The following is a 13,531-nucleotide window of genomic DNA, read 5'->3' as shown; positions in this document are numbered from 1 at the left end:
CAATATGAACAAAATGCTAGTTAGTACTTACCCTAGCTATACTATCAATCTCATTAACATAATCCCAAACAAATGTAGGAAGAAAATAATTCAATAGGACATTTGATGTTGTGAAAGACCAGTAATTGCTGAGTTCACCATTATTTGTGTTAATCTTAAAATTAATTGTCTTTTGGGGGCGCCTGTGTGGCTCAGTGGGTTAAAGCCTCTGCCTTCGGCTCAGGTCATGATCCCAGGGTCCTGGGATCGAGCCCCGCATCAGGTTCTTTGCTCAGCAGGGAGCTTGCTTCTTCCTCTCTCTCTCTCTCTCTCTGCCTGCCTCTCTGCCTACTTGTGATTTCTGTCTGTCAAATAAATAAATAAAATCTTAAAAAAAAAAAAGACTAGAACACAGTGAATATTTAAATATAAAAAACATTATTGTCTTTTGTTCTAGGAATTATCCTCACATACAGTACATAGAATTATCAGTTAAATGTCTTTAAGTGTTACATTTTCCTTTTCTGTACAAAGAAGCGAGTCTAGGAAAGGACAAAAGTTTGCTTGAAAAGGCTGAGCTGGATGGGAAACAAACTGAGGGTTGCTGGAGTTACTGCCTGCTCAGTGGGGGAATGGGGTAACTGGGTGATAGGCATTAGGGAGGGCACTTGCTGTGATGAGCACTGGGTGTTGTATGCAGTTGACAAATCACTAAATTCTACTCCTGAAATTAATAATACAGTATATGTTAACTAAACTGAATTTAAATAAAAAATTTAAAAAAGAAAAGAAAGGACAGGTTCTAGCTAGGCACTAGGATAGGGCATGGGCTGCTTGAATTGCATTATTATTCTTCATTCACCCAACTCCAAGTTACTACTGATCAAAACAAACTAGTCAGAATGAATCGATTAAGTCAAGCATTTGGTCTAAATAAATATTTTTAGAAAAAATAAACAAAAATATTCACTTCAGTTTGTTTGCATATTCTGGTATGTGTCCCCTTCCCCCCGCCATGAGAAAAGCTTTGCAATTTTTTCGGCATTTTTAACTAAACCATTCATTTATAGAGCTGAGAGGTAAGGTGGATTAGTAATTTTTGTGAGACAAAAGATAAACTTTCTATTTGTTGTAGCTTTAGGCATTTCATGTCTTTTCTTCAAAACTAATTTAATGTTGTTTCTAATTAATTAACAGCCAACTAAGTATGAATTTCTTGTTTGATAGTAAATGAGAGAATTTTAAATGTTACTTTTCACTTTAAATTGTTCAGAAGAAAGTTGGTTAGAAGTATATGTTTCATCTTTGTCCGTGAATTAAGCAAATATATGATATATAAAGTCATCTGTCTATTAAGGCAAATAGACAAGAAAAGCACCCTGCTATGTAGTGAATTTGACTAGTTGATTAGTGATTTTGCTTTTTACTTTTTTTAATTTAATTTAATTTGTGTGTGTGTTCCAAAATTCATTTTACTTTTTTAAATTTAATTTAATTTGTGTGTGTGTGTGTATTCCAATATTCACTGTGCTCCATGCAATACGTGCCCTCCTTAATACTTTTTATTAAAGATTTCATTTATTTATTTGACAGAGAGAGAGATCATAAGTAGGCAGAAAGGCAGGCAGAGAGAAAGAAGGAGAAGCAGGCTCCCTGTTGAGCAGTGAGTCCGATATGGGGCTCAATCCCAGGAACCTGAGATCATGACCTGAGAAGAAGGCGGAGGCTTAACCCACTGAGCCACACAGGAGCCCTTCCTTATTATTTTTTTTAAGATTTTATTTATTTATTTGACAGAGAGAAAGAAATCACAAGCAGGAAGACAGGCAAGCAGAGAGAGAAGGAAGCAGGCTCCCCACTGAACAGAGATGCGGAACTTGATCCCAGGACCCTGAGATCATGACCTGAGCTGAAGGCAGAGGCTTAGCCCACTGAGCCACCCAGGCAGCTCACCTCATTACATTTTAAGTTAAGTTTAAACAAGTGGAGTCCACTTTACCTATATTCCATCAGAGGTACCTTATTTACTGATTGTGTGTGGCATTCATATTTAGGTGGGAGAAATAGTTGCATTTTAGTTGTTGAATATCTGTGAAAGTGAATAACCTTTTTTATATTTTATTCTAAATCATAAAACAACAAGTGAGAAAATTTAGAAATAGGGTAACTAGCTTAATAACATGTTAATCAAAGTCTATATTTAAGCTTATTAAGTACAATAATGCTAAATTATATTTTCTATTCTCTTAATTCAAAAAATTATTTTTTTAAAGATAACACTGATTGAAAAGCTTCAAAACACAAGAAAAATTCATTTCCATAAATTTGTGAGATAGATATATTTATATAGACATATAGATAGATAGAGTCCACACAGCAACCGGAAAACCTTTCCAAAAATGTAAGTTGTGTCACACCACCCTCCTTCATAATACTTACATTTTACTAAGAATAAATCTTTACTCCTCACTCAGTCATCTCAGCCCTGCATGGTCGGGCTGCTGCATGAAATTTAAATGAAGCGATATTTCAATAGATTTGTTGCAAAACAGGGCTAAATGTAAGAGGTTAAAATTGGTCTCACACAAAGTAGATGCAGTCTTGTTTCCTTGTAAACTACAAAATTAAGACAGATGTAGGGGCGTCTGGGTAGCTCTGCAGGTTGGGAAACTGCCTTCGGCCCAGGTCATGATCCTGGAGTCCTGGGATCAAGTCCCACATCTGGCTCTCTGCTCACCAGAGAATCTGTTTCTCCCACTGACCTCTTTCCTCTCATACTCTCTCTCTCTCTCTCATTCTCTCTCTCTCAAATAAATAAAATATTTTTTAAAAAGACAGATGTAAAATGTTACGTCCAAAAACCGTTATCTGAAGTTCTCTACTTGAGTTAAAAATTCAGAATGTTTCTCTATATGAAGATGATTTAGATACTCCAGACAGGAGTAAGATCTTTCATCTTACAGTTATAATTTCAAACAATTAATTTCAGACAGTCTATGATTTTAGAGAACCAAGATTTCTCAAGGAGTAAGCAAACAGTCATTCAATAAAGGGAGTTGTTTTCACACATTAAAGCCATCATTTGTCCTTGGGGAAATGTGTTTCCTGATGAGTTTCCAGCTGTATTTATGCGTCCATTATGAATGGCAAGAGAAACATCGGCTGTCCAAGGTTTGATTGTCTCAATTCATATTCAGAAGTCAATTATCTTAGATTAACAATTAACTCTAGTGACCCATTGAGACCCTTCATGTCCTCTGTTTTGCAATAGCTCTCCTTAAAGCTCCTTTCACATCCTGGTTCCTTAGGCTATAGATCAAGGGGTTGAGCATGGGTGTGATGACAGTGTAGAACACTGCAATGATCTTGCCCCCGGCCCTGGAGGACTTCGACTGGGGTCTCATGTACATGAAAATGGCAGTTCCATAGAATAAGGCCACCACCGTCAGATGGGAGGCACAGGTGGACAGTGCCTTATGCCTCCCGGAGGCTGACCGTATCCTGAGAACTGATAGAAGGATTCGGGCATAGGAAACAACAATGAGGAGAAAAGGGATGAAGACAATGATGATACTGAAGATAAAAACAACCAGCTCAGTAAATGAGGTGTCAGTACAAGCCAACCTCAAGATGGAAGGGACCTCACAAAAAAAATGGTTCAGGACGTTGGGCCCACAGTAGGGCAAACTCAAGGTGAGGACGTTGATAACCATGGAACTCAGGAAGCTGCTGGACCAAGAAATGGCTGCCAGTTGGACACAGATATTTTGGTTCATAATGACAGTATAATGGAGAGGATGACAAATGGCTACGTATCTGTCATAAGCCATGACCCCAAGGAGAACACATTCAATCATCCCAAAGGAGAGGGAGAAGTACATCTGAGTAGCACAACTAGAGAACGGGATGGTCTTTTTCCCCATCATGTTGGACAGCATTTGTGGGACATTAGTGGATGTGTAGCAGATATCCAGAAAGGATAAATTAGTGAGGAAGAAGTACATGGGGGTTTGGAGACGAGGTTCTATCTGAATAATAGTGATAATTATAATATTCCCCACCACTGTTAATAAATAAAAGAACAAGAACATAATAAAAAGAATGAGCTGCACCTTTGGCTGAGATGACAGCCCCAGGAACACAAATTCAGTCACAGTGAAGTTGGTTTTTATCATATTCACTTTTCAGGCCACCTCCCTCCCTCTCACAGAACCATCCCCCTAAATAAAAACTTCAAATGTCCTATGTTGATAGCACAGTGTTGGAAACTCAAAACAAATAAGAAAGCAGAGACGTCTTGATCTGAAATTACATACATCTTGAGTATCTGAGTTGTTCACAAATGGAAAGCTTTTCTTCTAGTTTTGGAGGGCATATTCTCTTGATGAGATTAAGAATTTCCCATTCAATTACTGATTGAGTTGAGCAGATATTCTTGACTTTTCTCCAAGGGTATGCTTCTTTGCCTGTTCATAATTGGTCCAAAACCTATTCATTCTTCATTCTTCAAAGTTTTACTCATGGCTCACCTCTTTAAAAAGATCCAATTATGTTTTTGCTCCACACCTAATAACAGAGCATCATGATGTAGAACTTAAGTAAAAAACAGTGAAGGGCATTACTTCATACACTAACCTAAAAGTAAAGGCAGGAACAGCAGCTTGTTCTTCCTCTGTATCACTCTGAGGCAAACGTCTCATGCTTGGACACCCTGATACCCTAAAAAACAAAGACTGCACATACCATCAATAAAACCAGTCATGGGTCACACCAATGACCAGTTCTACCAGCCTCACCATTTCCATACTGTGGGGTCTTGGGTAGTTTCATCATATATAAAGTGGGAATAATTGATAAAATAATGTGAATAAATTTTTGAAGATTACATTAAATAATGTGAGTAAAGAATTTAAGACAATGTCTACATGTAGGAAATAATCCACAAATAACAACTATTATTAATAGTTCTACGAATGTGGGTGCCTGGGTGGCTCAGTGGGTTAAGCCTCTGCCTTCGGCTCAGGTCATGATCTCAGGGTCCTGGGATCGAGCCCCACATCGGACTCTCTGCGCAGCAGGAGGCCTGCTTCCCACCCACCCCCTCACCTGCCTTTCTGCCTAGTTGTGACCTCTCTCTCTGTGTCAAATAAATAAATAAAATCTTTTTAAAAAAGATTTTAAAAAATAAAATCTTTTAAAAAATATTTCTACTAATGTACAGCAATGCTACATTTATCTTGAATTCAGTTCTCTAATAAAAACTGTTTCAGAGAAATATTAATAAAAAATATCCAGAAAACTAAAGTTACCAGGTCTATTCATTGAGAACTCCTTATCCCTGACCCTGTGCCTACTTACCTAAATTTATTTATGCACCAAGTTAGCATGTTCCTCTAATGCCTTGCAGCCATGAACAGATTAAAAGCAGTGAGAACACAGGTAGGAGGTAAAGAAGAGTCCTACAGGTAGGTACCGTTACAGCAGCCAGAGAAAGATGACAATCATTCATTTGTCCATTTGTTCACCCTTTTTGTGTCTTTCTTTTTCATTCTTTCTTTCAAAAATATCTTGTGATAATCTAATATGTACCAGATGCTGCGTATGCGCTGGTAAATACAACAGATGCTTTCCACAGTCTCAGAGCTTACGTTCCAGTGGAAAGGTGTGACGAAGGAAACAGCCCCAACCCTGAGAGCATGGGGAATCTTATCAGGAAAACATTTAAGAACCAGGTAGTTGTGGGTCATGAAAAAGACTACTTTAGGTAGCACATCCTTTCTCAAACAATATCTATTTCCATGTAGTGTCTTTTAAAGGGCTTTCTTATGGGGCGTCAGGGTGGCTCAGTCAGTTCACTGTCTGCCTTTGGCTCAGGTCGTGATCCCAGAGCCCTGGGATGGAGCCCGCTGTTGAGCTCCCTGCTCAGTGGGGAGTCTGCTCCTTCTTCCGCTACCCCCGCCCCTGGTACTCATGCATGTGCTCTCTCTCTCTCTCTCTCTCTCAAGTAAATATATACAAACTTTAAAAATAAACTAAAATAAAATAAAATAGGGCTTTCTTATATTTTGATTTAAATCAGGGCATTTCAAATCAAATAATTTAGTCGACTGAAAAACTAAATTATCTAAAATCTGAAGTGCAGGGATAAAGGAGGGATGGGTCTGGAAAGAGGAGAGAGAGGTTAGGTTACAGTCCTGTTTTCACCAGGAGCAGCAGGAAAGGAAGCAAGCAAGGAGGTTATCAGCTCCCTTCCAGGCCCTTCAGTCAGCAGTGATCAAGCTCTGCTGCAAATAAGAAATGTTTTGGTGATTTTAGGAGTGATTATAATGACAACAAGTGACATCCCCAGTGAGTTTCTCAGTTGACAAGATGGCACACAATCAGATCACACCACTGGTGGTGCAGTACACGGAATCAACCACAGGAGAGAAAGATGACATGCCTGGGGGCTTTGTGCAATTGTGACATGAACATGGACCAACTGTCCTTCTCTAAGGTAGGGGCAGGATAGCCTCAGAATTGATACACAAGATAAATCAGATAATGCATGTAAAGCACCTAAAACAGAGTTAGACATATATAGTAAGGGCTCAATATATGTTAACTATTATCATTCTGATTCACATATGATCCTCATTAGAGGATCTTTAAGTTCACAAATGTGAAATATTTGTATCTTCACTCACTCCTTTATAGGGAAGAGAGACTAAGTCTTTAAGACAGTAAATAACTCGCCCTAAATCATTGAATTACTGAATCTATATGCAAACACCTTACAACACACATATATATAATATAGCTATATCTACAGTAATAAAGCCACACCAAATGAAATAGTCCTGGTCCCCTATGCATGTATGTATGCATAGAATTGTGTTCACATGAAGGAACATAAATATATTGGTTCAACATTTAAACTGTCTCTATATTTTGAAGGCTCAATGAAGAGGACATTCCCTTAGTTCCTCTAAAAGTACAAGTTGCCTTTAAAACATTTTTAGTCACTTGATGGCTGAAGCCACTGAAAGTGAGTTAGAGCCCACTCAGCTGTCAGTTTCTAGGTTACAAATCTGTTTCTATTCCTATCAGAACACAGAGTTGCAAATCCATTATAAGGATAAGAGGAATAAAGACACTTTATAAATGAATGTATCTCCCATAATATGAAGCAAACTCACCAAATTAAATACAGGTTGAAAAAGTTCTGGATGGTTTGTAATTAATTACCTGTAATTCTACTCAGGCATCTCAACCAAGCAAGCAACACCTAGCAAACTGCACACCCTTTGTGTTACCTCACAAGGCAAAAGCTACTGTTACTAATTGCCTCTTCCACTCCCCTGCCTGGGACACTCATATTCAAGCATGCATGAAGTCCTCCTCGAAGCCCTAATCTAATTCAACCAGACAGAGTTAATCAGAGTCCCTTCTGCTGAATCATTTCCATCCTTTGAATATACTCAATTTTTGTACTTATATGTGTGTGTGTGTATTAGTTATGAGTCTGTCTGTCCAATGGCTTTGGGTTTCTAGTGATACTGCCGTATTTGTTTTTCCACTCCCTACCACATAATAAACACCATTAAACATTGATTTAAAAACTCAGGATGCCTGGGTGGCTCAGTTGGTTAAGCCACTGCCTTCAGCTTGGGTCATGATTCCAGGGTCCTGGGATCAAGTCCCACATCAGGCTCCTTGCTTGGTGGGGAGCCTGTTTCTCTGCCTCTGCCTGCCACTCTGCTTGCTTGAGCTCACTTGCTCTCTGACAAATAAATAAATAAATAAAATCTTAAAAAAAAAATTCTCAAATAAACCTTCCTATTTCCTATTTTTCTTAAGGTTTAAGCTCAGATTAAGAAAAAATTCACCCTCATGCTAGCCATAATTCTAGTCAAAGAATATAGTCCAGCAAAATCATTTACTCTCTAATTGCTTCTTTTTTCTAAACAACACTGTTTATGGCTCAGAAAGCCATCTAATTCAGTTTTGGGTAAAGGGTGGGGGGAATGATTAATGTGGCTGGATGCCAAGAAGGTATGATGTGTGCTGACAAACTTTACTCAGCTCAGGTTATTTTTCGCATCATATAGACACTGCATATCAGGCACTTTATGTGTTCACAGAAAAATGACTCCTCTTTCTGTTCTGCAAGTCACAGGAAGAAATCTAAGATACATTTTACACCAAACTAGAGAAGTCTAATGTTCCTTCATAAATTCAGGATTTTCAAAAGCTAAACCTTTAATTGTTGTAATCCAAATCATTTGTACAACTGAACATGCTGTTTTTTCTAACTTGTAGTTAAATTGTTTATTAAGTTTGGTAGATATATTCGATATCTATCAATGATATTGTTGCTCTTTGATAATACCTCCTTTCCCAAGGATAAGTTTGCATGGCACCCTAGCATAGGGGTGAAAATCAGCTCTGGGAAAGGACAACCTAAATATGAATTATGACTCTGACAGTTCTCTTCTGTGTGACTTGGGTGAGTTTCTAAGCTTTTCTAAGCCTCTTTTATCTCCTAGGTTAACTGGGAACTGTATTATTATCTCATTCATAAGATTATTTTAGATTATATGTTATTTTATATATTAGAAAGTCCATCTAGCAGTTTTAGCATAGTATCTAACACATAGTGAGAACTTAAAAAATTATAGTTCACAATATTATATAAACTTCGGGTTTATCCAATTTACTATAAATAAACTTGTGTTAGAGCAGAAGGACTACAAGAAATAATTATATTGGAAGTTATGTTATACATCACTGTAGAAATATTTAGAGCCTACACAACCTCATACAATCCCTACATGTGTATCATAATGTCAAAATCTGTGATGTCTTTTCATTGATTGCCAGTTCATCCATGAATGACATTTATTGTTAAAAATTGATCTAAGCACTAAGAATTTGAAAAATTAAGAAGACTAAAGATGGCATTGTAATCCTATTTCCTACCTCATTAAAGAAAACCATCAGGAAAACCTACCAGGAAGACTTTTCCTATGAATCCATTACTGAGTTTTGAAAATTATCCTAGGAAAACAAATGATTTTTTTGGTAAAAACACCACTTACAATGTTTACAAATTGTGCTGTAGATGATAATTTACCAGATGATAATTTGTGAATTAGTTTCACAAAACCTTTTAAACAAATAAGGCAGATTTGGTTTTGATGCAGCATGAAGAAGGAAGAAAATATAAAAGCAGGGTCCCCTGGAGGCCATACTCTGAGAGGGGTCCAACTCTGCACACTGGCAAGAATGCCATGACAGTTGGGATGCCTGGGTGCCTCAGATGGTTAGGCATCTGCCTTTGGCTCAGGTCATGATCCTAGGGTCTTGGGATCAAGTCATGCCTCAGGCTCCCTGCTCGGTAGGCAGCCCTCCCTTCCTCTCCCCCTACTTATGCTCTCTCTGTCTCTCTCTTTCTCTCTCAAATGAATAAATAAAATCTTTTAAAAATGCCATGACTGTAAATATCATAACACAAGTTAACAAATTGTGATGTTCAGTGGAGGCAACTAGATCATCCCTCCAACCCACCTGCAAAATAAGCTTTCTCTATGGGAAAGAAAAAAAAGCAAAAAACAAAAAAGAAAATGGTATTAATTGCTGCATATTATAATTCTCTACTACATGACATTTTTAGGTATACTATGTATATTTAGGTATATTAGGTATATGCTAATACTAAATTGCATCTTTACAACTCCAAAATATAGTTACATCCATTTTAATGATGAGAAAATTGAAGATCAGAGAAGCTATACAGAGATCTCAGAGTAGTTAGCGGAACCATAATTTGTACTTCAAGTCTGCCTAATTCTAAAGTCCTTTATTTAAATAAGTAATAGTTCTATTTTATTACTTTTTTACATCTCAGTAAGCAATTGCAATCATAAACACAGAAGATAAAACATACCCTAAGGCCATAAGCAATGTATAGAAATTATACCTGTCCTCACCACAGACTCATGTACACAAAACCCCATGAAAGACAGCTGACATGATATCCATGTGCAAAAACCACAATTCCTTGGAGATAAAAGCAAATCTCTTTTTATGGTAACCCCAGATGAGATAGTGCTGTACTCCAACTCAGTCCTTTTATAGACAAAACATAAAGATAATTAATACATACATAGTGCAATCCCTAAGTCATCTGAGTTTTCTCACTTTAGGACCTTAGCCTGAACTTTAGATTCTTGTGGGATAATTTCCCAGATCAGTAATTAAAACTTAATTATTTATTCTGAGGGATTCCTCGTTGAGGCTTTTGTTGGTTGTTCTTCTCCTTGCCTGCGTGTGGACCTGTATCATGGTTAAAGTGACCCTTCCAAGTGACTGGAGCATCCTCATCCTTCAGAATTGCCTAATACTGGAAATCATGAACAGGAGTGCATTCATCATAACAGCAAAACCTAAAATGCATGGTGCAGAGACCAAACATAGTGCCATTTCCTGGAATCTACTAGAACTTAGCGATGATCATGTTGCTATTATACTCTCAACTATCCACAGAGCAAATTTCAACCCAACATTCTCCTCTCTCTGATCATAGCAAACCCTGGAACCATCTACTATTGCATAGTAACAAAACACAAACTTTATAAGGACACAGAATGACCAGCACGGGGACTTCCCAGATGTGACCTCAAACATACCACTTCATTTTCATGAGCCTCAGCTAATTCATCTGTAAAATGGACATAAAAATACCTAGACAACTACATGACTTCCTTGTTATAAAACTAAAGTGAGGAAATGAAGAAAAAGAGAAAGAAAATAAGGACGGAAGAGAGAAAGAGAGGGAAGTAAAAGTTAATATCAATTACGTCCTTCCAATGTACAAAGAGCCACATAATCAATTCATGCCTCCACATAATGATCACTTAATCTGGTAATTCTCAAATCCTGAATGGTTGTAGTTCAGTTTTAATATCAATGCCCAGACTTATCTTGAATCAATTAAATTACAGTTCTTGATGATAGGACTCTGGCATAAGTATTTTTAAAAGCTCCCCAAGTGAGCCCTTAAAGCCTGATTTTCCAATTTTTTTATGTTGTTTTTTTTTTAATTTATTTATTTTCAGCATAGCAGTATCATTATTTTTTCACCACACCCAGTGCTCCATGCAATCTGTGCCCTCTATAATACCCACCACCTGGTACCCCGACCTCCCACCCCCCCGCCACTTCAAACCCCTCAGATTGTTTTTCAGAGTCCATAGTCTCTCGTGATTCACCTCCCCTTCCAATTTACCCCAACCCCCTTCTCTCTAACTCCCCATGTCCTCCATGCTTTTTGTTATGCTCCACAAATAAGTGAAACCATATGATAATTGACTCTCTCCGCTTGACTTATTTCACTCAGCATAATCTCTTCCAGTCCTGTCCATGTTGCTACAAAAGTTGGATATTTGTCCTTTCTGATGGAGGCATAATACTCCATAGTGTATATGGACTGGAAATACAGTAAAAATACACTTGTGGATCTACCCAAAACAAACCTCAAAATACTCAACCTCTTAGGGAGTCCCATATTGTTACTTCTACATTTTCCCTATTGTATTCCAACATTTGAGCCTCAAATTCTGGGAAACAGAGAGGATGCCACTAGCCTGAAATCCAGAAGGAGCAATCACTTTCCTAGGTTCCAATAATTTGTAAGTGAAACAGAAAACACTCAAAGTTTTCTCACATTCTCAATAATTCCACATTAATACATTAATTGTCTTAGGCCAGGGTCAGCAGAAAGACCTATTAAAAATTCTGGGAGCCTGACCACCCAGTAATTACACTACTAGAGATTTACCCCAAAGATACAAATGTAATGATCTAAAGGGGAACATGCACCCCAGTGTTTGTAGCAGCAGTATCCACAAGAGTCAATGTATGGAAAGAGCCAAGATGTCCGTTGACAGATGAATGAATAAAGAAGATGTGGTTCATAAATAAAATGGAATATTATTCATCCATAAGAAAGGATGAATATTTATCATTTACATCGATGCAGATGGAACTGGAGGGTATTATGCTGAACAAAGTCAGTCAGTCTGAGAAAGACAACTATCATATGGTTTCATTCATATCTGGAAGAAACAATGCATAGGATCATAGGGGAAGTGATGGAAAACTGAATAGGAAGTCATCAGAGAGGGAAACAAACTGAGAGACTCTTAACTATAGGAAACAAACTGAGGGTTGCTGGAGGGCAGGGAGGGTGGGAGGAATGGGATAGTTGGGTGACGGGCATTAAAGAAGGTACATGATGTAATGGGCACTGTGCTATACACAACTGGTGAATTATTGAGCTCTACATCTGAAGCTAATGATGTACTATAAGTTGTCTAATTGAATTTAAATTAAAAAATAAAAATAAAAAAATTCTGGAAGTTTTTTGAAGCCATATGGGATCCTACTAATGACATGATGACATAATCAACATACAGAAATCATATAGAAAATCATACAGAATCATATAGAAGTCATATACAAAATCATATAGAAAATAACTATATAAAAATAATATAGAAAACCCAAAAGACTCCAATCAAAACTCGTTAGGACTAACAACAACAACAACAAAATTCAATAGAACTCCAGGATAAAAAAAATCAATATACAGGGCACCTGGGTGGCTCAGTTGGTTAAGCAACTGCCTTCAGCTCAGGTCATGATCTTAGAGTCCCCAAATCAAGTCCCCCATCAGGCTGCCTGCTCAGGGGGAGTCTGCTTCTTCCACTGAACTCTCCCCTCTCATGCACTCTCTCTCTATCTCATTTTCTCTTTAACCCTCTTTTCTCAAATAAATTTTTAAAAAATTTTAAAAATCAATAAACAATCAGTTGCATCTCTATACACTAACAATGGGCTATCTGAAAGGGAAATTAAGAAAACAATCCCATTTACTATAGCTTCAAAATGAATAAGATACTTAGGAATAAATTTAACCAAGGAGGTGAGATCTGTACACTAAAAAATAAAACACATTGATGACAGTGAAGAAGACAGTAAATGAAACAATATCCAGAGTTTATCGTCAGAAAGAATAAGATTGTTAAAACGTCCATACGACTTTAAAAGGCCCATACTACCCAAAGCAATCTATCAATTCAATGTAATCCTTATCAAAATACCAATGTCATTTTTCTCAGAAATAATAAAAAAAGTTTTTAATGCATATGGAACCACAAAAGACCAGAAGTAACCAAAAAATATCTTGAGCAAGAAGAACAAAGTCGGTGGCATCACACTTTCTGATGTGATAATAGATTATAGAATATAGTAATTAAAGATTACGGTACTGGAATAAAAACAGACATATACATGAGCCCAGAATAAACCTACATATACATGATCAACAGATCTTCAACAAAGGTACCAAAAACAAACAATGGGGAAAAACAGTCTCTTCAGTAGATGTTGAGAAAACTAGAGATCATACACAGAAGGATGAAATTGGACTTTTATCACACACCATATACAAACATCAACTCAGAATGGGTTTAAAACTTAAATGTAAGAACTGAAACTGTAAAGCTAC

The 13,531-nt window shown here is 37.3% G+C and overlaps 1 protein-coding gene across 1 annotated transcript; it reads right to left on the bottom strand.

The window, feature by feature from the left end:
* Positions 1-3,227: 3,227 nt before the first annotated feature.
* LOC132025654 (olfactory receptor 2G3-like) lies at positions 3,228-4,741 on the bottom strand. The gene is made up of 2 exons (XM_059413649.1): positions 4,723-4,741; positions 3,228-4,159 (listed from the first exon to the last, which is right to left on the bottom strand). Exons 1-2 carry the CDS (start codon positions 4,739-4,741, stop codon positions 3,228-3,230), a joined length of 951 nt encoding a protein of 316 aa, XP_059269632.1.
* Positions 4,742-13,531: the final 8,790 nt, after the last annotated feature.

This window comes from Mustela nigripes, chromosome 1, assembly GCF_022355385.1.
Source record: "Mustela nigripes isolate SB6536 chromosome 1, MUSNIG.SB6536, whole genome shotgun sequence".
In the NCBI taxonomy this organism is placed as follows: Eukaryota; Metazoa; Chordata; class Mammalia; order Carnivora; family Mustelidae; genus Mustela; species Mustela nigripes.
The sequence above is the reverse complement of the archived record's forward strand: the minus strand, read 5'-3'. Positions and strand labels throughout refer to the sequence as shown.